General features: G+C 39.0%; 2 protein-coding genes and 2 long non-coding RNA genes across 5 annotated transcripts in view; 2 read left to right on the forward strand and 2 right to left on the reverse strand.

Annotated features, from left to right (window-relative positions):
- The window catches only part of LOC131307748 (protein trichome birefringence-like 13), a 53,678-nt gene that overhangs the window by 27,173 nt on the left and 4,278 nt on the right, over nucleotides 1-22,227 (forward strand). The gene's annotated exons all lie outside the window — the stretch shown is intronic.
- LOC131307749 (uncharacterized) overlaps nucleotides 1-22,227 on the reverse strand; it is a 55,850-nt gene that overhangs the window by 14,974 nt on the left and 18,649 nt on the right. The gene's annotated exons all lie outside the window — the stretch shown is intronic.
- On the forward strand, nucleotides 9,054-14,371 carry LOC131307747 (serine/threonine-protein phosphatase 7 long form homolog). The gene is made up of 4 exons (XM_058334409.1): nucleotides 9,054-9,351; nucleotides 10,609-10,723; nucleotides 10,824-11,234; nucleotides 13,168-14,371. Exons 2-4 carry the CDS (start codon nucleotides 10,616-10,618, stop codon nucleotides 13,651-13,653), a joined length of 1,005 nt encoding a protein of 334 aa, XP_058190392.1. The 5' UTR covers nucleotides 9,054-9,351; nucleotides 10,609-10,615; the 3' UTR covers nucleotides 13,654-14,371.
- LOC131307750 (uncharacterized) lies at nucleotides 14,801-15,784 on the reverse strand. Its single transcript, XR_009194213.1, has 2 exons — nucleotides 15,413-15,784; nucleotides 14,801-15,140 (listed from the first exon to the last, which is right to left on the reverse strand). It is a non-coding gene; the product is annotated as an uncharacterized LOC131307750 (long non-coding RNA).

Consider the following 22,227-nt stretch of genomic DNA (forward strand, 5'->3'; position numbering starts at 1 on the left):
CCCAAATGGAAATTAACGCCACTTGAAAGCTCTCTGCACCATTTTTGCTTTGTGTTGTTTCCTAATGACGCACTTTTCCAAAAACGAACCAACGGCAACTCTCATCTGCCAGACCTTTAAATTAAATTGAAGCGGTGCCCACGTCTCTCACGACAACGCCTCTAGACTCAATTCGATTGAAGATCCCTCCGACAACCAGAATCTCAACGTCCGTCGTTGCCCACCACCCAGAATCTCTTCATGTTGCAGCTTCAGCTTCCACGCGGTACACATTATTTCTCCTTCTACGTCTATTCTCCTGGTAACTTCACTCCCTCTCTCTAACTGCCCAGAACATGAGACCATGGAACGTTGTCGTCAAATTGTCCTTCACAAAACATCCGCCGAAGATGTACCGTAACACCAGCCTTCGACAATCAATCTTATTCCGATGAGGGTGTGGAAGTGTGCCCCTGACTGACATCTCTCTTGGCATCACCAATAACCAACACTCATTGGCTCTCTTTTCCGTTTTCCCATTTGTGTATTCTCGGCAATTTTGACCCCAAAATATCAGGTAGGATACGAACTATATCAGATGATAGTAAAGTATCAATTTATCGAAATGATCGAGGAATCTTCTTCTACAGAGGCACTTCTATGATTCATGGACGTACTACTGCAAATTAGGTGTTCGATGTATTGCCTCTATGAGGATTAGACCACAAGTTACCGTAAAGTATGGATATCTTTGTGGTAAGGTCATAAGTTGAAACTGTTGAGTTGGATGTTAATGGATTCTGCTCCTATTTCTTCCTAATCAATGAATGGGGAACCAAAAACTTGTGTCAAGTTTACCAATATCCAATGTGTGGTATCTCTTAGTGTATTGATGCTTGATTTCTATTTTACACAGGCATGGTAATGTAATGGCCTTCTGGTCTACGGTATTAGGGACCATTACCAATTTCAAACTATTATGGAAGTTATCAATCTAGGCCAATTTCTTTGGAGAAATCCCTGCAATGTTCAAAATTGAAGAATGTTGTAGCCGCACAAGTTTCGCCATGTATTTGTTTTGATTTTCGGGTAAGATTCTGTAGGATCGATCAATGTGTGGTGCAAAATTGTTTGTCGCTTCCAAGAAATCAAACTCGAGAAATATTGTTATATGATCTTAACAAGCACATTTACGTATTTGTTCTACTTCAGATTTCTATTTCTATCCATACTTAATTCTGATGCAGTCATAGTTTAATTCTTTGAAGGTTCATTGGGTTTACTGGAAAAGCATCATTAGACTTTTCTTGGTTAGAGGAGGCACATGTTTTGTTCCAATAGGATTATGCATAATTCAGTTATCTGTTCAACAGCTTATTTTGTAGCTCACGGTATGAGAGTGCATCAATATGTACTTGAAACTACTATGTAAGTTATCAATCTAGGCTATTTCCTTGGATCAAACCAATGAAATTTCAAAATCGAAGAATATTTTATCGTTGCAAGTTTCGTATTTTATTTTCTTGATTCTCGGGTAGGATTTTCGGAAGTATCTCTAATTATGTGGTTCAGAACTTTTGGTCATTGTAGAGGAATCAAATTGGTGAAAGATAGTTAGCTGATATAAACAAGTACAGTGGCTTATTGGTTCTACTTTGAGTATCTTCTTATAGTTAGTTCTGATTGGGTCCTAATTTATTTCTTTGAAGCTATATTGGTTTACTGGCAAAGCCTTATTGATCGGGCTTTTGTTTGTTGGAAGAGGTACGAATATATTATTCAAATAGGGCTATGCATGATTCAGTTTTCTTTGCAATGGCTTATTAGTTCTTCTCTTTTCCCATAAGATTTTGAGCTAACTATTACTTGAGTTGAAAACTCTAAATATGTTTGTTCATTTCATGCCTTTTTCTTTCTCCTGTACTCCTTTATACTACTTTGCATATTCATTTGTGTTGCTTAATAAAAGGAAAATGCAATGTAATACACAGCAGTGTGCATGTGAGGAACTGCAGCAGTAATGATATTTTTCGCAATTAATAGCAGTCAATAGCAGTGTTCATTTTTTTGGTTCCTCACCTCCATCCATTGATGAATAATTCTCATCGGTTTAACATGTTTCTCTGACATGATTATTCATTTTGATTTTTTGCTTTGGTATCGGTGCAAGATCCAATTACTTAAAAGTATTATTAGTAGCACAATGAACCTAGACATTGAGATATGTAGGGTAATGGAATGACACTCAATTCTCTAGATATGTTATGTTTCATTTTTTTCCTTTGTTTTGCATGATGAACAATTGCTTCAATTTGCTTTGCACTATGTTTTGAAGACTATTCAAATGCAACGTGGAGTAAAAAAATGCAATGTGGTTAGAATTGAAGCCATACCAGTTTGACCCCACAGATTCAAGATAAGAAAATGGAGGTTCCTTTGTTCCTTTACTCTTTTTGCAGGAAAAAAATGCTTTGAGTAACCTAAATCGGGGCGCATGTAAAAATGGGAGGTCAATGTTGTGTACTCATTTGGTTATGTGGTTCTTGATATATTTTTTGTAGGAGAGAAGCTTTGGCATTCATGGTGCTCGCCATGAAGTTCTTGTTGACATCTTTAGGTGCCTATAAATCTAAGCAATTGAAGGAAGAAAGGCTTTTTTTTCATTGGATTTTGAAGTTGCTTTATGCCTGGATGATTACTTCTGTTAACTTGCTGATTGCAATTGGGACATTCATGGGTTTTGTTGCATTCAACATGAACTTGAATACTCTTGTATCAAAATGTTCTTCCGCTACTAATATGGTTTTGATGTGCTGGTTTGGGAATCATTCAAGTAGACAATGTACCTTTCGTCAACACTCTTCTTGTCTATAACATTGGATGAAACCACAATCACCACTTGCTTCTGTTGATCTAATTCAAAAACCCTGTAGGCACTAAATTAGGGTTTTTCCAAAATAGAAAACCATATAATGGGAAGAACGCCACGTGCAACGCACGTGTGCTATTTACTAGTATATTAAAAAAAGAATGAAAATCATTCCCCTAAAAATATAACCCGTTTAAAAAACATAAAAATTTTACCATTAAATGGAGACGGAGGGAGGATTTAACACTAGTGGTAGAGCGAACTTGTCTATTAGGCCAGTGACGAATATGAGCTTTAGGCCTCAAATTTGAGAATGACCTGTTTTTTTATGAATACTATATATATTTATATGCGAAAATTAATTCATTTTTATATTGTGTTAAAACGAGTTTTACATTGGATGACAGTTTAAGTAAATCCATTGGCCTGCCAAAGGTTCTGCACTGGGTAGCCAATTTTTTTTTTTTTTGAACAGCGAAGAAGAATTTTATAAATAGAAGAGGAAAGGATAGTACAGATAAAAGGCCAAGAGAAAACATTACAACGTAAAGAAAATATCCCAACAATGTGGGCACCTGCCCCGCGGCAATCATCTACATCTCAGCCTGCATGTTGATAAGGGGTCAACTTGAAAGATCCAACAGCTCACAAAACAAATCTGGGTCAACACATATCAAACCCAATAAAACCTAACTGACAAATATAAAGTTGTCGAAACATTTTATCAATCACAATAATGGATTCTCCAAACTTGAAGAGCAGCTCTTGATTCCAGCAAGTAGTAGCATTGTCAAGCTCCAAATATGTTCCAGCGAATGTTAACATTGTCAAGCAAAATGGCGAAGTTATTTTTGGTGTCAAATTTTGCAACAAGTTTTGCTTTGCTAAACCTTTGTCAAATTTAATACCAGTTGGGGCACAGGCCCCACTACACTTCCGAGTAATTTCAATTTTACACTTAAATTATAAAAGTCATAGCAAATTGTATCCCAAAAATTAATGGTTCTCTAAAAAGATTATCTTACCTTTATGGTTTTAAAAAATGACACATTATCTACTCATAAATTGGAGCAAATTTTATGTTCCAAGTTCATTTTTTTTTATCATTTGTTTTACTGTATATTTAATGGTGCCCCCACCAAATAAGATTTCTGGCAACGCCACCGCTTGCCACCCCAAACTCTACTGATTCCTCCTCTATCCTCTCAATCCTTCAAGGGAAAAGAATCACAATTGTACAAAAATAACTTTTGCTCTTTTTTTTACTTTGCACTGAAGCATGTCAAAAAAGACTTTGCAAATAATTCTAACACGGTAAACACGCATATGCCACCAAATCAATTACCCTTTGGGCTGAAAGGTTGCAGTCTCCTTTGGATTGATCATAAAGGGCACCTGTAAACAAGAAATGGTTAGTGAAATCCTACTCACACCGCTTCAATGTTTTCTCAATTACAAAGTCATAGTGCTGTTGCAGTCATCAGATAGTACAAATTTTTTTGGTAAGTACAAAACAAAATATGCAGTAGTCGACCTCAACCATAGCAAGAAAGTACGGCAACCCATGTCAATTCCAACAGAACGACTGCGTAACATATACAACTTTTCCAACAACAAATTAACCAACTTCGGTAAGATATAGTACAATTACATCTCAGATCCGCTCCTTAATGTTGTTTAGATGAGCTATAAAAAAGTCATTCCACGAATCCGTAACTCCTGGTAAGCTCCAATGCATACAATCATGTTTCTCTTCACCAGCGGTAGATGGATGGGCATCTGCTCTGAACTCAAACACGTGGGTTATGTCCAATAAAATGAGTGCAAAGAAAGACTATTACAAGGGGATGGATGTAGTAACATAGATTGTCATTCTTTGAAAAGAAAAGGAAATTGTGGGGGAAAAAACAAGGAAGAAATGAAAAATTACTTTAAGAAACATATACTTCTACCTTCCCAATTTAAATGTCCCTTACGAGAAGTCGTGTATTTTCAAACTCCGAAAAAAAAATTATTTTTTTACACCAAATTAAATGAATACTTTAATTTGATGTCAAAAATAAAAAAATAATATATAGAAATTGCAATTTTAAGTGGCCAAGTGCAACTTTAAGCAGCTAAAAGCAGTTTTAAGCGGCCAATTGCAATTTCAAACGGCCAATTGCAATTTTAGCCAAGAGCAGTTTAAAGCGGCCAAGTGCAATTTTAAGCGGCCAAGAGCAGTTTTAAGCGGCCAATTGCAATTTTAAGCGGCCAAGAGCAGTTTGAAGCGGCCAAGTTCAATTTTAAGCGGAAGAGCAGTTTTAAGCGGCCAAGAGTAGTTTTAAGCGGCTAAGAGCAGTTTTAAGCGGCCAAGTGCAATTTTCGCTCGCCAAGAGCAGTTTTAAGGGGCCAAGTGCAATTTTAAGGGGCCAAGTGCAATTTTAAGCGGCCAAGAGTAGTTTGAAGCGGCCAAGTACAATTTTAGCGGCCAAGTGCAGTTTGAAGTGGCCAAACGCAATTTTAAATGGCCAAGGAAAATTTTAGGCGGCCAATAGTAATTTGCCGCGGCCAAGGAAGAAAAGATCACGAACCGGGATCACAATTGTGGTTGACAAACACGCTTTCCTCATAAAATTGGACTACGACCAATTTCTAGCTCGCGGCCAAGAGCAAATCGGCCACGTGCAATTTTAACCGTCCAAAAGCAGTTTTCAACGCCAAGTGCAATTTTAAGTGGCCAAGAGCAATTTTCAGCGGCCGAGTGCAATTGTAAGAGGCCAAGGGTAATTTGCCACGGCCAGGGGATAAAAGATCATGGCCACTGGATTAGAATGCGTGATTGACAAACATGCTTTCGTCACAAGAGTTTTTTATGAAAGTAATCTTTTTTTTTCAACAATTGGTCGAACTACTCTGATTTTCAAACTATTTTTAGCGCTACTCCAATTGGCGCTATATGCCATGTGGCGCTGTCCCGGTGCCACGGTGGACTGGATTAGCGCTATTTTAAATAGCGCTAGGCAATTGGTAGCGCTATTTGAACAAGCGCTACTCAATGAAGTAGCGTCATCTCAACTAACACTACCTCTTTCGATCAGTCACAACTATTTAGCATTCATGAAATGCCTTTTTGAGCCTCATATGATTCAGCTTTTTCAACCATCTTCATATAACTTTTTTCAGCCTTTATTTCCTATTGCATTTTTCAGTCTTAATAAATTCGTACAACATTCAAAATAAAATTTCTAATTATCACTTGTTAAATATAGTTAAGTTTCTCAAATTTATTTCATATATTCTCACTATAATGTTAACTTCCCTTCAATTATGTGATACTAATTTTGTTATTTTAATAGGCAATTTAACAATCGAACACTCAAGCGCTACAAAATTAATAACCATCATAACTTTGCATTACATAGTTCTAACAATAATACTTCGTTAACAACTTCCATGAAATAAAATAAAAACTGAAAATTACAAGTTACAGATCCATTTTAGCAATTGAAAAGTTAAGCAGATGCATAGTTTTAAACATTACAAGTTATATATTTGCTGCTGAAGATGACGCTTCTCCCCTCTTTGAACATTTTCTATTGTTATGCCCATGTCCACCACACAAGCTACAAGACTGTTTCTGTGATGGTTGCCCCTCAAGCCATTCATCCATCATGTCCATCAGGATAAATTAGTGGCCCTTCGTAGGGAGGCCAATGCGGTTTGTCACGCAGTGGTAAAAACGTTTTAGAGCTATAAATGGCTATGTTTGAGGCAAGCCTCCAAACATCGCCAAAGAATCGACTAGGGTCCATGGCCATTCTATTACACACTGCAATCACATGTGAGCACGGCAAGTGCACAAAACCCCCCGTGAAGTCAGCAAAAATTGTTCCCCCAAGCAACAATAACAAGTAACCCCATGCTTGGCGCACAACCACCTCTGCAGCTGCCCCATCCTCTACAATGCCGTTAAACCTATCACGTAACCATTTCAACTTCACCTTCCCCCCTTTCTTATCATGTTCCCCAGGAGCTTCACCCAAAAGACGAAGGCACAAATCATCAGGATCGATCAATGTAGTGCCAATCACTGGTCGCCTGTCGACAGGTATGCCTAACAAAATCTCGACATCCTGTAGCGTGATTGTCAACTCGCCTGGACGCATGTGGAAAGTGTGCGTCTCAGGACGCCATCGCTCAACAAGAGCCATAATCAGAGCCCAATCCAAGGACAAGAAAGGCACTGAACAAAGTCCCTCTAAGCGGGCACGGTGTATCAAGTCCATGACAGCGGGTGACGGCTGTTTTCTCTTACGTATCCGTGACTGACCCGACGAATTCTCATGCTTTCACAATCATCCGGCCGTGTGCGCTGAATTAAAGTAATTAAAGGTTACATCGACGAATTTATAAATAATGAAATGAAGTACAACTATGCTCTACATTTTGGAATTGTAAATGTATTAACTTACGTCAGCATCCCAAACTTTCTGGGAGCGGTGCTGCTGTTGTAAAACAAGTATCGACCCATCTATGGGCCCTGGGTCAGCACTATGCAGCAAGTCAATGTCCAAGTCCATAGTCAGGCTGCTAGCAAAGCCATAAATTGATTAACAAAAGGACATCAACAACAACAACAAAAAATACTTAAGTGCAACATTGTTCCTCTAGGTAGAACACTCAAAAGAAACCACATTCTAACCTCAACACCCAAGAATCCACATTCAAATAGTGTCATTGTTCCTCTATGACATTGATGTTTTGTGTCGGACAAGCGCACAAGAGGACGCTTTAAAAACAGGTGCATTGGTGGTGGATTTTTTTTTTTACTTGAGAAAAGCATCAGTTGTTAAACATGTACTATATCTTCAGTCTTTCTAGGGAGACAAATAATGACACTCTGATTTTGCCTAGATGAGAAAAGAAACAAGAAGAGAGCCCCTGACTGGATTTTGAAGTTGATCAGTTCATTTGCAGCCTAAACTTCTAGTTACTAGTATTATTCATCATGCTAGCTCATGATTGAAGTAAAAAGACTATATGATAGCAACCATACAATGCTTGCATGAGAGAGTGTTGCGTTTATCTTGCTGATAAAAACTAATGACCAGACATCTCAAGGAGTCGATTCTTTAACATAACAAAAATTGAACTTGGCGTAACTCAAGCCAGAGAATGAACAACAAAGCAACAGAAAAGCAAATATCACAAGCATGACGTGACATGACAAAATTGGGACTGCATTTGCGATTTGCTATCCGAATGCAGCGTCTATGTTTGGATCCTAGAGTTAAACACATACTTTTTTTCCTTTTTGATCATTCAATAACTGCCAAAACAAGGCTTACAACGAAAGGTTTACATCAGAAATCAAAAGAGCAACTAAACTAGCAGGAGGATTAAACACCCAATCCTCGGGAAGATTTCTTAGAGATGCCAACGCTGCTACGTGGTGGGCTGCTCTGTTCTTTGCTCTTGGAGTCCAGGAAAAAGTACTTTGTGAATGAAAGAAAAAAACAATGGACTTGGTGAAGCTAATTCATTATGTTCACTCTTTTCCTATGCTTTTGTGTGTGTGTGTGTGTGGCTGTACTAATCCCTCAACAAGTCCAAGATCCTGACACAATTAACAAAATAAATCAGAAGTTACAACCTATCAATAAACTCGTAGCGTGCCATTAGCAAATCCCACTACATGGAAGTATTTTAATTTCTCTGCATCCTACATCTCAACTAGGTTCACACATAGTCCCATCGTCTGAGTTTTGAGAAGCAGCACACATTACACAACCCAAAAAAATGAGAGAGAGAGAGAGATACGGTGATTAAGAGAGGCCAGATTCGGCGACGGTGAGTTCACAGGGAGGAGAGCTGAGATCGCCAAGCCCTAACGCAGAGGAAAGATGAGAGAAGTAACGAAGCGTCTTTTGAAAGAGCGTACATAAAGCCCTAGCGCTATCTGAGAAAGCGCTAATTGCTTGCGTGGACATTATTGCCACGCAAGCCAATCAATAGCGTTAGTCGAACTGACGCTTCTCTGATAGCGCCATTTCAAAAGCCGCTACCTAGTAGTTTTAAAAATACTTTCAAAACTAGAGCACTTCGACCAATTGTTTTTTAAAAGAGATTAGTTTCGTAAAAAACTCTCGTCATAAACTATGTAAAAAAAAACGCATTCAGTTTAGCATCCACTGTCGAATTTTTATGAAACTAATCTCTTTTAAAAAACAATTGGTCGAAGTGCTCTGGTTTTGAAACTATTTTTAAAACTACTCGGTAGCGGCTTTTGAAACGGCGCTATCAGAGAAGCGTCAGTTCGACTAACACTATTGATTGGCTTGCGTGGCAATAATGTCCACACAAGCAATTAGCGCTTTCTCAGATAGCGCTAGGGCTTTATATATGCTCTTTCAAAAGACGCTTCGTTACTTCTCTCATCTTTCCTCTGCGTTAGGGCTTGGCAATCTCAGCTCTCCTCCCTGCGAACTCACCGTCGCCGAATCCGGCCTCTCTTAATCACCGTATCTCTCTCTTTCTCTCTCTCTCTCTCTCTCTCTCTCTCTCTCTCATTTTTTTGGGTTGTGTAATGTGTGCTGCTTCTCAAAACTCAGACGATGGGACTATGTGTGGACCTGGTTGAGATGTAGGATGCAGAGAAATTAAAATACTTCCATGTAGTGGGATTTGCTGATGGCACGCTACGAGTTTATTGATAGGGCTGTAACTTCTGATTTATTTTGTTAATTGTGTCAGGATCTTGGACTTGTTGAGGGATTAGTACAGCCACACACACACAAAAGCATAGGAAAAGAGTGAACATAATGAATTAGCTTCACCAAGTCCATTGTTTTTTTCTTTTCATTCACAAAGTACTTTTTCCTGGACTCCAAGAGCAAAGAACAGAGCAGCCCACCACGTAGCAGCGTTGGCATCTCTAAGAAATCTTCCCGAGGATTGGTGTTTAATCCTCCTGCTAGTTTAGTTGCTCTTTTGATTTCTGATGTAAACCTTTCGTTGTAAGCCTTGTTTTGGCAGTTATTGAATGATCAAAAAGGAAAAAAAGTACGTGATTAACTCTAGGATCCAAACATAGATGCTGCGTTCGGATAGCAAATTGCAAACACAATCCCAATTTTGTCATGTCACGTCATGCTTGTGATATTTGCTTTTCTGTTGCTTTGTTGTTCATTCTCTAGCTTGAGTTACGCCAAGTTCAATTTTTGTTATGTTAAAGAATCGACTCCTTGAGATGTCTGGGCATTAGTTTTTATCAGCAAGATAAACGTAACACTCTCTCATGCAAGCATTGTATGGTTGCTATCATACAGTCTTTTTACTTCAATCATGAGCTAGCATGATGAATAATACTAGTAACTAGAAGTTTAGGCTGCAAATGAACTGATCAACTTCAAAATCCAGTCAGGGGCTCTCTTCTTGTTTCTTTTCTCATCAAGGCAAAATCAGAGTGTCATTATTTGTCTCCCTAGAAAGACTAAAGATATAGTACATGTTTAACAACCGATGCTTTTCTCAAGTAAAAAAAAAAAACCCACCACCAATGCACCAATTTTTAAAGCGTCCTCTTGTGCGCTTGTCTGACACAAAACATCTGTGTCATAGAGGAACAATGACACTATTTGAATGTGGATTCTTGGGTGTTGAGGTTAGAATGTGGTTTCTTTTGAGTGTTCTACCTAGAGGAACAATGTTGCACTTAAGTATTTTTTGTTGTTGTTGTTGATGTCCTTTTGTTAATCAATTTATGGCTTTGCTAGCAGCCTGACTATGGACTTGGACGTTGACTTGCTGCATAGTGCTGACCCAGGGCCCATAGATGGGTCGATACTTGTTTTACAACAGCAGCACCGCTCCCAGAAAGTTTGGGATGCTGATGTAAGTTAATACATTTACAGTTCCAAAATGTAGAGCATAGTTGTACTTCATTTCATTATTTATAAATTCGTCGATGTAACCTTTAATTACTTTAATTCAGCGCACACAGCCGGATGATTGTGAAAGCATGAGAATTCGTCGGGTCGAGTCACGGATACGTAAGAGAAAACAGCCGTCACCCGCTATCATGGACTTGATACACCGTGCCTGCTTAGAGGGACTTTGTTCAGTGCCTTTCTTGTCCTTGGATTGGGCTCTGATTACGGCTCTTGTTGAGCGATGGCATCTTGAGACGCACACTTTCCACATGCGTCCAGGCGAGTTGACAATCACTCTACAGGATGTCGAGATTTTGTTAGGCATACCTGTCAACGGGCGACCAGCGACTGGCACTACATTGATCGATCCTGATGATTTGTGCCTTCGTCTTTTGGGTGAAGCTCCTGGGGAACGTTATAAGAAAGGGGGGAAGGTGAAGTTGAAATGGTTACGTGATAGGTTTAACGGCATTGTAGAGGATGGGGCAGCTGCAGAGGTGGTTGCGCGCCAAGCACGGGGTTACTTGTTATTGTTGCTTGGGGGAACAATTTTTGCTGACGTCACGAGGGGTTTTGTGCACTTGTCTTACCTCCAATTATTGGAAAACTTTGATGTAGATGGGGAGTATAGTTGGGGCAGTGGTGCACTATCCGTTTTGTACCGTAATTTATGTCATGGAGCTAAGATTAAATCGAAACAGATGACAGGACCGTTCGTACTTGTGCAGGTTTGGGCTTGGGAGCGGTTCCCGTATCTTGCCCCTGGACGTAGAGGGAAATGTGCCCCTCAGCTCGGTGCTCCGCTTTTAGGAAGGTATGTTCATTTCATTATTAATTTCTTCAAAGACTGAAAAATGATACAAAATAGACGGGAACATTATGAGGGAAAATTATATTCCCTATGTCCGAATTGTTTGTCTAATTTAAAAAATGAATCTAAATAAGGGAACACAATCACGTTGGGTGGGACGGGAGGTCTGAGCTTTTCGAGGGATAGGTGTTTTTTTAAGATAACTCCCCCACTTTATATATCATCATACATTTCATACGTAAAATGTGGCATTCATGAAAAATTTTGCATTTTCTTACCTCTATTCGCAGATGTTCTTTTCAAAGCTTGAGGTTAAAAATACAGTGAAGAAATATAGCATGGACAGGAATTATGTGGCAAAGACAGATCAGTCCACAACCTGTTTGTTGGTCTACAAATGCGCAAACCAAAACCCATGTTCGTGGCGAATTCGAGTAATAAGGAAGCCAGATCAGGATGTTTGGAAAATTACGCGATATGCAGGACCCCACAGCTGCTTGGCTTTTAATGTCACCACAGATCATCAGATGCTCGACGCTCGCTACATTGCCAATATGATTATGTCAACCGTGGAAGCAGACCCAAGTACAAAGGTCAAGGCTTTTCAAGCAATGGTAAAAGATAAGTGCGATGGTTACTATCCATCGTATGCAAAGACATGGGCTGCAAAGAAAATGGCTATAGCAGCCATTTACGGTGATTGGGAAGAATCATTCACGAAACTCCCTCAATACCTGGAAGCTATTAAAGAGAGAAATCCAGGTACTCAAACCCATATCATAACAAAGGAGATGGGCAGGCCAGGACATGTTATATTTGATGCTGTGTTTTGGGCTTCCCGGCATTGAAGGATTCAAGCATTGTCGCCCTGTAATTAGTGCTGATGGTACTTTCTTGACAGGAAAATACAAGGGAACGTTGCTTGTTGCTGTAAGTCAGGACGCTGAGAATCAAATCTTCCCTATTGCATTCGCTATTGTCGAGAAGGAGAACAAGGAATGTTGGGGGTGGTTTCTCGATTGCATAAGGTTTTATGGTACTCAACGTCAAGGCTTGTGTCTCATTTCAGACAGGCACGCAAGCCTTCTGTCATATCTGAAAGATGCTCCAGCATGGAGACCCCCATGGGCATACCACAGATACTGTGCCCGCCACTTGGGGGCAAACTACGTACGGAAGTACAATAAAATTGTGGGCACCAAGTAAAACTAGCAGCCTATGAAATACAAGTTAGAAAGTTTGAGATTGAGATGCAAAAACTTCAAAGGTTTTCCGACGGTGCAGTCAATAAGGATCTTGAGAAGCTACCCCTACGGAAGTGGTCCTATGCACATGATGGGGGTATGCGATGCGGATCGCGCACTACAAACCTGTCTGAGAGCTTTAATGGAGTCCTTAAAGAAGCTCGACACCTCCCCATAGTGGCTACAATTAGGACGACATTCTATAAGTGTGTTACGCATTTCAACGACTATGCCGTCAAAGCAAGGGAGGGGATCGAATCAGGCAAAACATTCAGCAAATTCGCAACGGAAAAGTACGATGAATGGAGGAAGAAGGCAGGAAGGCACGAAGTGATTGAGTTTGACAGAGAGACAAGAATTTACGAGGTGCGAACTCCATTGAATCCAACAAGTCCATACAAAGGAAACCACAGGCACACAGTAGATTTCAATGCACAGACATGCACTTGCAACAAGATGCAACAATGGCGAATGCCGTGCTCGCATGTGATTGCAGTGTGTAACAGAATGGCCATGGACCCTAGTCGATTCTTTGGCGATGTTTGGAGGCTTGCCTCAAACATAGCCATTTATAGCTCTAAAACGTTTTTACCACTGCGTGACAAACCGCATTGGCCTCCCTACGAAGGGCCACTAATTTATCCTAATGAAGAACGTCTTAGGGGTCGAGGACGTCCACAAGTAAATCGATTTCGAAATGAGATGGATATGATGGATGAATGGCTTGAGGGGCAACCATCACAGAAACAGTCTTGTAGCTTGTGTGGTGGACATGGGCATAACAAGCGAAAATGTTCAAAGAGGGGAGAAGCGTCATCTTCAGCAGCAAATATATAACTTGTAATGTTTAAAACTATGCATCTGCTTAACTTTTCAATTGCTAAAATGGATCTGTAACTTGTAATTTTCAGTTTTTATTTTATTTCATGGAAGTTGTTAATGAAGTACTATTGTTAGAACTATGTAATGCAAAGTTATGATGGTTATTAATTTTGTAGCGCTTGAGTGTTCGATTGTTAAATTGCCTATTAAAATAACAAAATTAGTATCACATAATTGAAGGGAAGTTAACATTATAATGAGAATATATGAAATAAATTTGAGAAACTAAACTATATTTAACAAGTGATAATTAGAAATTTTATTTTGAATGCTGTACGAATTTATTAAGACTGAAAAATACAATAGGAAATAAAGGCTAAAAAAAGTTATATGAAGATGGTTGAAAAAGCTGAATCATATGAGGCTCAAAAAGGCATTTCATGAATGCTAAACGGTTTTGACCGATCGAAAGAGGTAGCATTAGTTGAGATGACGCTACTTCATTGAGTAGCGCTTGTTCAAATAGCGCTACCGATTGGCTAGCGCTATTTAAAATAGCGCTAGTCCAGTCCACCGTGGCATCGGGACAACGCCACATGGCATATAGCGCCAATTGGAGTAGCGCTAGTTGGGTAGCGCCACTTGAAGTGACGCTACCGACTAGTTTTAAAAATAGTTTGAAAATCAGAGTAGTTCGACCAATTGTTTAAAAAAAAGGATTACTTTCATAAAAAACTCTCCACTGTCGTCCTCCCATGGCACTGAGAGAGACTCAAAACACAACCACTCTCTCTCCCTCTCTCTCTCTCTCTCTCTCTAAAACCACCTAGACTTCAACCCCGCAAAATACTCCGAACCGATCAAGAAGATCTACAAGGGCTGGAATTGCATTGGGACTAACAAATTCGACACTTTTGATATCATTAAGCGGTGGTGGAAGGAAGCCCCGTCACTGTGATCTCCTGCGGTTCGATCCTCTTCGGTTTCTCAAAAGCTTCAGAGACACTACTATCGGTACTCTCTCTCTCTCTCTCTCTCTTTTTCTCTTTACCTACTTTTTGACTATTACTTGATTACTTGTATGACTGTTACTTGATAACTTCGGTGAAGGCTGAGCTTTGTTTGTTTAGCGAGAGAATATAGCAGGAAATTGGGGAAAAAATTAGGGCTGCTCGCAGTCCGGTTCGGTTCGGATTTCTAGGAATCCGAGGACCGAACTGCTAGTCACGGTTTTTACAAAATGAAATTCGTGTCCGGACCAAAAGTTCTACGGTCCGGTTCCAATCCGATCCATGACTCACGAATCGGTTACGATTTTGTCCACAGATTTTAGCAAAAATAAAGCTCAAACATATATCTCACAATAAAAGGGAAGAATGTTACATTCAGAATTAAGTTTAACACCACCAGAAAGTACTTGTTACATAAACTACCAAAGGCTTACTTCAAAAATCAAATTCAAAAGAATCTAAAACACAAGTAGGATTGTATCATTATACTCCCTCCGTCCCTTATTTAGTGTCCAGTATTTTATTTTAGGTTGTCCCTTAATAAGTGTCTATTTTGTAAAGTTATGGGATAAAAGTTGGTGCATTGTCTATTTTGTTCCTAAAAGTATTTTTTTTTTAAAAGTTAATGAGCAAAAAGTGTAATGATGATGGGTAAGTAGGGAAAGTGGTGGAAAAAATTGATGTGAAAGGTGTAATGATAATATCTTTTTAATAAGTTGGAGTTACGAAGCAGAACACTTAAAAAGGGATGGAGGGAGTAGTACATTACATAACATAAAAGAATCGGAAAAGAAACGAACTACTAAAACTCAACTAAGGTTACCCGTAATTTTACGAAAAAACTACGATTTACTCCCTATATTTTTTGTACATTTACACTATATCCCATTATTAAGATAAAATACTAAAATTGGTGGAAAAAAGTGTTAACATTACTAACAATTTATTATATAAATACACACATATATATTATTTATATAAAATAAATATCTCACGGTTCGGTTCGGTTAATCCACGGTTTCGTAATGAAAATCCGTGGACCGAACCGCGAGTCACGGTTTTTTAATTGTTCAATCCGTGTCCGGACCATTAATCCACGAACAAAATTCAAAAGGTACGGATCGGTTCGGTTCGGACCGTTTCACGGTTCACCGGATTTTTTGAGCTGCCCTAGAAAAAATGCTTATTTTGAATGTGTTTGTGTGGTTTGAACATTACTTTGGTAGATTGGCCGATAGAGTAGTTAAGAACAGGGAAATGGCTACGGCCGATGGTAAAAATTCAGAGAAAGGGATGGGTAGAAATTCACTCTAGCGGCTTTAGTTTGAATGGGACACGATCCGGTAGTTAGGAAAAACAATATGGTTACCTTAGCGGGTAACACTACCCTCTAAGAGCATCCGCACTAGACTCTCTACATTTTGGACCAATTTACACCTCAAAAAGTCACTTTATTACTTTAGCTATCTACTTTTAAAATAACTACTGCATCAGACTCTTTACTCTCACTTTCCTCTCAATAAATAATCAAACCCACCTCAATTAAATACTCCATTTAACTCTTCCTTCTCTGATAAAAAAAAAATTTCTCCCAGTCTCCCTTCCTCTGACCCTTTGACCGCCCCTGGTACGCAACAATTAAAAGAGAGAGAGAGAGAGAGAGAGAGAGAGAGAATATAAAATTCAGAAGCAAGTGAACAGTACCTCGCCTATACAAACGAGGTACTGTAGCAAAACTAAATTTTCTTCAAAGTAAAGAGGAAGGAAGAGAGGCTGATAAAGAGGGTTTTGGATGTTTTTTCTTGTTTTGACTCTTTAATTTAGTTTAAAGAGGAGAGTAAAGAGAGAGATGTGGATGCCCTAAGGAGGGGAGGGCTAGAAGTTCAATTTTTGTTGGCAACTTGGCACCCAAGTGGGGGATGGAATGGTGATGACGTCAACCATGGCGTCAAGGAAGACCAATAACAGAATTGTAGACACTCTGGGAAGATCATGCATGAAGAGCATTCAATGCTCTTGGAAGTTTTCTTCAGTCCGTTGCTCTAGGTAAATGTAATAGAAGAGCGGAGAGAGCAGAGTAGTATGAGGGCTCCTCCTTTGGGAGGGAGCCGAGCTCCTCCAGTAAGGCTTTGGCGCTCTGGCAGTAGAGCGAGCGTTGACAGAGATACACTGAGAAGTTGAGTGATTGGTACCCCCATGTAACATTTTTGTATTTTCTCATATGGTGAAACACTCCTCTCCTCTCGTGGCAGTACCCGTTCTTTGGGGAACCACGTAAATTCTTTGTGTTCTGTGTGATTGGGGGTGCGTGTGAGCTTTTGGGCAAATCTGGGGCATAACCTTTTTGATGTGTTAGGTCCAAATGATCTAGGTTTTTTTGAATATTAGGGAACTGGATGCGCTCAATGGAGAAAACTTATTATGTAGCCGACCCAATTGATTGTGAATTAAGGTTTGGCGTGGTTTGGTATAATTTAAATATACGATGCACAGATAGGATACGAGATTCAATACGGATAGAAAGATACGTAAATTTGTCAAATGTTTGAATTTACTACAAAAACTTAGGTATCTTGAGAAAAGGTTGTAATCTTTGAATGTAAGATATCAATCTAATATGACTAAACCGAGTAAATTTATCTTATATCCCTTCGACTTTTGCTTAAAATTCAATTTGGTCCTTCACCTTTCAATTTGGACAAACAAATACTTTGACTTTCCAATTAGTTCCAATGTCACCCCATAGTTGGATGCCGTTACATTTTTTAACGGAAAATCAACTTGGGAGGGGCAGAATTTTCCATTCCCCTCCTCCTTCAAAACCCAAGTTTCTCTCTCCTCCCTCACCCATCCTTTCCTCTTGGCCCTCTCTCCTCTTCGTCCATCCTCCTCCCCTTCCCTCCTCCGGTCCTTCCTCTCCGCCTCCATCTCCTCTGACCAATTCCATGTCACTTACCAACCACCACCCGTCTACCTCAACATCTCTCTCGCCTCCCCTTCTCTTTCATCCCTCATCGCCCAAACCCTCAAATTCGAAATCTCCAACATGTCCTTCCTCCCTCCGATCTCCCCCACAGAAATCTGTTCAATGGTTTTACATCTACGTCCAAACAAAAAACCAGAAAAAAAAAACTCTTTCTTGAAATTCTAAATCCAAGAAAGAGTAACTCTGTGTTCGCTAAAATCTACCCTGTTTGAGAGAGTAGGTTTCGAGCTTATAGCCACTTTTGAATCGAAATCCAATTGTTAGTCTGATTGGAAGATTCGATTACCAGATTGGTCATTACCAGATTGGTCATTAGCTTGAGGGAAATGGTCACCGAAAATGCTCTGAATTTAAGCATGAAAATGTTTCCAGATTACACCTACCATCTGTTTGATGCAATGTCCCATAGTCCCCTGTTTTGAACAGGAATCCTTGCAGTAGCACATAAACCCAACTACACTACTCAACAAATGAAAGGAAGCTCTCTCTCATTACCATGTACGCATTCTAAAATAATTTGCTCACCCAAAAATTTGATTTAACTTTGATACTTGTTCCAGCTCTTTAATCCCAAGGTAATCGAGAACTCGCTTGATGAAGCTCCGGTCGGGCTTGAATTGATTCATCATCAAAGTAACTTGATTCATCGCGGTTATATTAACTGGGCCAAATTTCCATTTCGCCTTCCTCACTTGCTTGGCAACCAATTCGATTAACTCCCTGATTTCACATGACACCTTGATTGCACGAAATGGAAGAACATCAAGAACAGGGGAGAGAGAGAGAGAGAGAGAGAGAGAGAGAGAGAGAGAGAGACTTGGGTTTTGAGGGAGGAGGGGAATGGACAATTCTACCCCTCAAAAACAATCACATGCTAGGCACATGTCAATTTTTTGTCAAAAAATGTAACAGCATCCAACTAAGGGGTGACATTGGAACCAATTGGAAAGTCGAAGTTTTTATTTGTCCAAATTGAAAGGTGAAGGACCAAATTGAATTTTAGGCAAAAGTCGAAGGGATATAAAAGAAATTTTTCCGACTAAACCTTTTAATTTCAGTTGGGCATATAATAGCTTCATTTGAGATCAGCAAGAATGGTTTTCAATGAACAAATAAATGACACAACGAAGAGATGCGTCAGTCGAGAAAATCCAAAATGGATTGTGCAACATTGACTCCCAAAATTTTCTTCTCAAAGTTGGTAAATAATGCATTCTAATGTTATATAATCAATGCCTCAATTTCCATTTTGTAGAAATTATCTATGCGAACTGAATCCGATATTCAGAGGGAAAACATAATCGGATTTCGAACGCGAAAACATGAATGCTGGAATGCAATACCATTCCGATTGAAGTATATGTGCTTCACAGGTTTGATTTTTTGGTCTTTCATTGACGGCTAAACATAGAACTTGTCTTAGAAAAGTCATCACACCCTGTTGATCATATAGCTTACTCTCCAAAGTTGACATTTTTGTAGATTTCCATAGCATGCTGGTCAAATTAGCTTTCTCTATTTATTTGATTTGATGTAGGATGAAATTTGAATTTGTCGTATCTTTTAGAATTAAAACAGTGGATAATATGATGGTTAATCTTGATTCTTATATTTTCTCAGCAACCAGCAGTTTAAAATGGGCGGGTACGTATTAACCCATTACATGGTCTGATTTCACGATTCCTATGTACCTTGGTCCTTCTTTTGTTCATCTTTTTATTATAGGTTTTCGTTTCATAGGTTTTTACATTGGTATTGAGCTAATACATGATGAACAGTGCTGGGTTTGAAGGTGACTCCCTGAATAGGAATATGTTTGGCGTCCCTGCCGGAGCGGACTGTGGATTTACATTTCTTGAGTATAACCTTACTATGGTAAATCGTCGGACAATTCTTTTGGTGCCATATGGTAGGTAAGCTGTATTTTAGTTGATAGTATATGTAGTATCTTGACCGGTTTATATCTTATAGAACAGGGACATAGTTCACGAGGCTCATAACGAGAAGTAGATGATGCGCGCTATGGTGTCCCCGGTCATTTTGGGGACACCGTAATTTTTGGCATAACTTCACCACTATGAGCGTAACTAAAACCCATTACAAGCATAACAAAACCCAAAAAAGGCATAACCAAGGAATATCCAAAAAATCAACCAAGGCATAACCAAATCCAACCAAGACATAACAAATAAGTTATGCTTTGTTATGCCTTGTTATGGTTTTGTTATGCTTGTAATGGATTTTGGTTATGCTCATAATGGTTTTATTATGCCAAAAATTACGGTGTCCCCAAAATGACCGGGGACACCGAAGTCATTCCCGTAGAAGAATGTATCCACAATTCGAGTTCCTAGAGGTAGCTTGAAGAAACAAACTTTGAATTGGTAAGAATCAAGACTAAAGACACTCTCTAACTAAAGACTCTGAGTGTTATTAATCATGGGGAATTTCTTATGGTAGTTGTTTGCTGGTGACATTTTGTAGCTTTCATAGTTTCATGAATAAGGTTTGATCGAAGGTTAAATACTTTCCATCAACTCAGGATAGAAGATATAGGTATGAGAAAAACAGATTTTGTAATGAAGTCCCTTCAATCAAACTGATTTTATGGGAAAAACATTTTTACTGATGTTATTGTTTCATTTTCTTCTTTTCTTATGGATATTTCGGAAAGGAAAAAACGAAAAGTTGGAATGCTTGTTGCTTTCATATAGCGGAAACTAGCTGTTTTTTAAATTTTGGAACATATTCTTTGTTTCATGAAAAGTGTGTAGTTTTCAAAAGGTTTTTCAAAGACAGTTTTCAGAAACTACTAGCCAAACCTGTTTTCATTCCACAGTCAGGTTTTGACCTAATCTTTTTTTTTTTTTTTCAGGTTGAAAAACTTTTCTCCCTGAAAAGCAACAGAACCAATGTGGAGGTTCGGATGGTGAACCAACATTTGTACATGTCCCTTAATGGCTCTGCGTGCAATATATTAGACCTAACCCACACGTCCGAGTTCAGAGCAGATGCCAATCCATCTTTGACTGGTGGAAAGAAATATGACAATTGTATGCATTGGTGCTTACTGCACAAATACTTGGAATGACATGTTTATTGCTCATCTAAGCAACATCAAGGAGCGGAGCTGAGAGGTAACTGTTCCATTCTTACTGCAAGGCCCAAGGGTACCTTTGTTGTTGGAAAAACTGTATATTTTAAGCAGTCATTGTGTTGTTTGAACCAATAATGGTTGCAGTAGGTTTTAATTGTGGCTGAGGTTGACTCATGAGTATTTTGTATCCAAAAGGTTATGTACAAGCTGACAATCGGCTTCACTAACAGTACTGCATAGAAATAACGAATGATTGAATCTAAGAACATATGAATCTTGACTAATTTGTCAGGGCATTTCAAGGTTTACATGGTCATAAGCTTTACAGATCTTGTAAGTGGGAAGGGAGAAACAATTTGGAGCTCGAAGTTCTAGTGGAAGACTTTTCTATCTGTTGGTCACATAGAAATATCGTTCCTCTCCCATATGTTACGTATGGATCTGGGATTGCAGGAAAATGAAAAGAAAAAAAAGGTGGAAGAAGTCGATTAAAAACTACGTTCTCTTGTTTCGATCAGGTTAGAGACTATGACTAGGTAATTAACAAAACATCGTAATGGTGTTCAATAGAAGTTCATTAACCATTTTTGCTTCATGCCTTTCAGTATAGACTGAGACGAAGTCCTTTGATCTGGATTCTGCATTCATTTTTCATTGTTACAGGTAACCGCAGTTAACGATCAAGCCAAAGGAGACTGCAATCCTTTCTGTTCAAAGGGTGATTAATTTGGTAGGCTACTAGGTCGACCATTCTTCTCCTCAGAACAAGTTCACCGTGTCAAAATAACTTTTGCGAAAGTCGATTTTGGCTGCTACAGTGCAACGTCAAATAGGAAACAAAATATATAGCAAAGCTATTGTACCGATTTGTTGCTATTTTGGAAGAATTGTGATTTTTTTCCCTTGAAGAGAAGAAATCAGTTGGGTTTGGGAAAGTTAAACTTCATCAAATTTGGCACAAAAACTGACTTTTGCAAAAGTCTAGCATCAAATTTGCCTGCCTTTTAATCTAAGGGGTTGGCCGAGTGGTCAAGGATTTGAGACTTAATGGTTTGCCCCCTTTAAGGTCTCAGGCTTGAAACCCCTCAGTTGCTATCAACTTTTTCAGGCCGATTCATACGGTGCATTTGTTCTGGCTTTAAGTGGGGTCCTGCTGGTAGACGGTGGGTTTATGGTCTCCCAGGATTAGTCGATGCGTGCGTAAGGAGGCCTAGACAATTGGTTATGAAAAAAAAAAAAGTTTGTCTACCTGTTTTATACTTAAAGAAAAAGAAAAAAGAGTTGTCATGAAGTTACTTAACACATCACCCAGATAACGTGTTAAATATAGTACCATCCAGATTTAAGCATTCTTCGGGTGACAGTCCAAAATTCGATGTTTTGATGATTCCATCTAGTAGAAGATCTGTAATTTGACAACCCATGTTTTGATTAACTCGTATCTTTCAGTCCTTGTTACTCTGCTCTTCTTCTATCTTAAGTATACGTGCTTCACA

This window comes from Rhododendron vialii, chromosome 11a, assembly GCF_030253575.1.
Source record: "Rhododendron vialii isolate Sample 1 chromosome 11a, ASM3025357v1".
NCBI lineage: Eukaryota > Viridiplantae > Streptophyta > Magnoliopsida > Ericales > Ericaceae > Rhododendron > Rhododendron vialii.

What these genes read in the sequence shown, in the direction of transcription:
- LOC131307747 (XM_058334409.1), top strand. Translation starts at nt 10,616, where the DNA reads ATGGACTTGGACGTTGACTTGCTGCATAGTGCTGACCCAGGGCCCATA. An exon ending in AGAAAGTTTGGGATGCTGAT is followed by an intron (nt 10,724 to 10,823) that starts GTAAGTTAATAC and finishes ACTTTAATTCAG; the next exon opens with CGCACACAGCCGGATGATTG. An exon ending in GTGATAGGTTTAACGGCATT is followed by an intron (nt 11,235 to 13,167) that starts GTAGAGGATGGG and finishes TTTGACAGAGAG; the next exon opens with ACAAGAATTTACGAGGTGCG.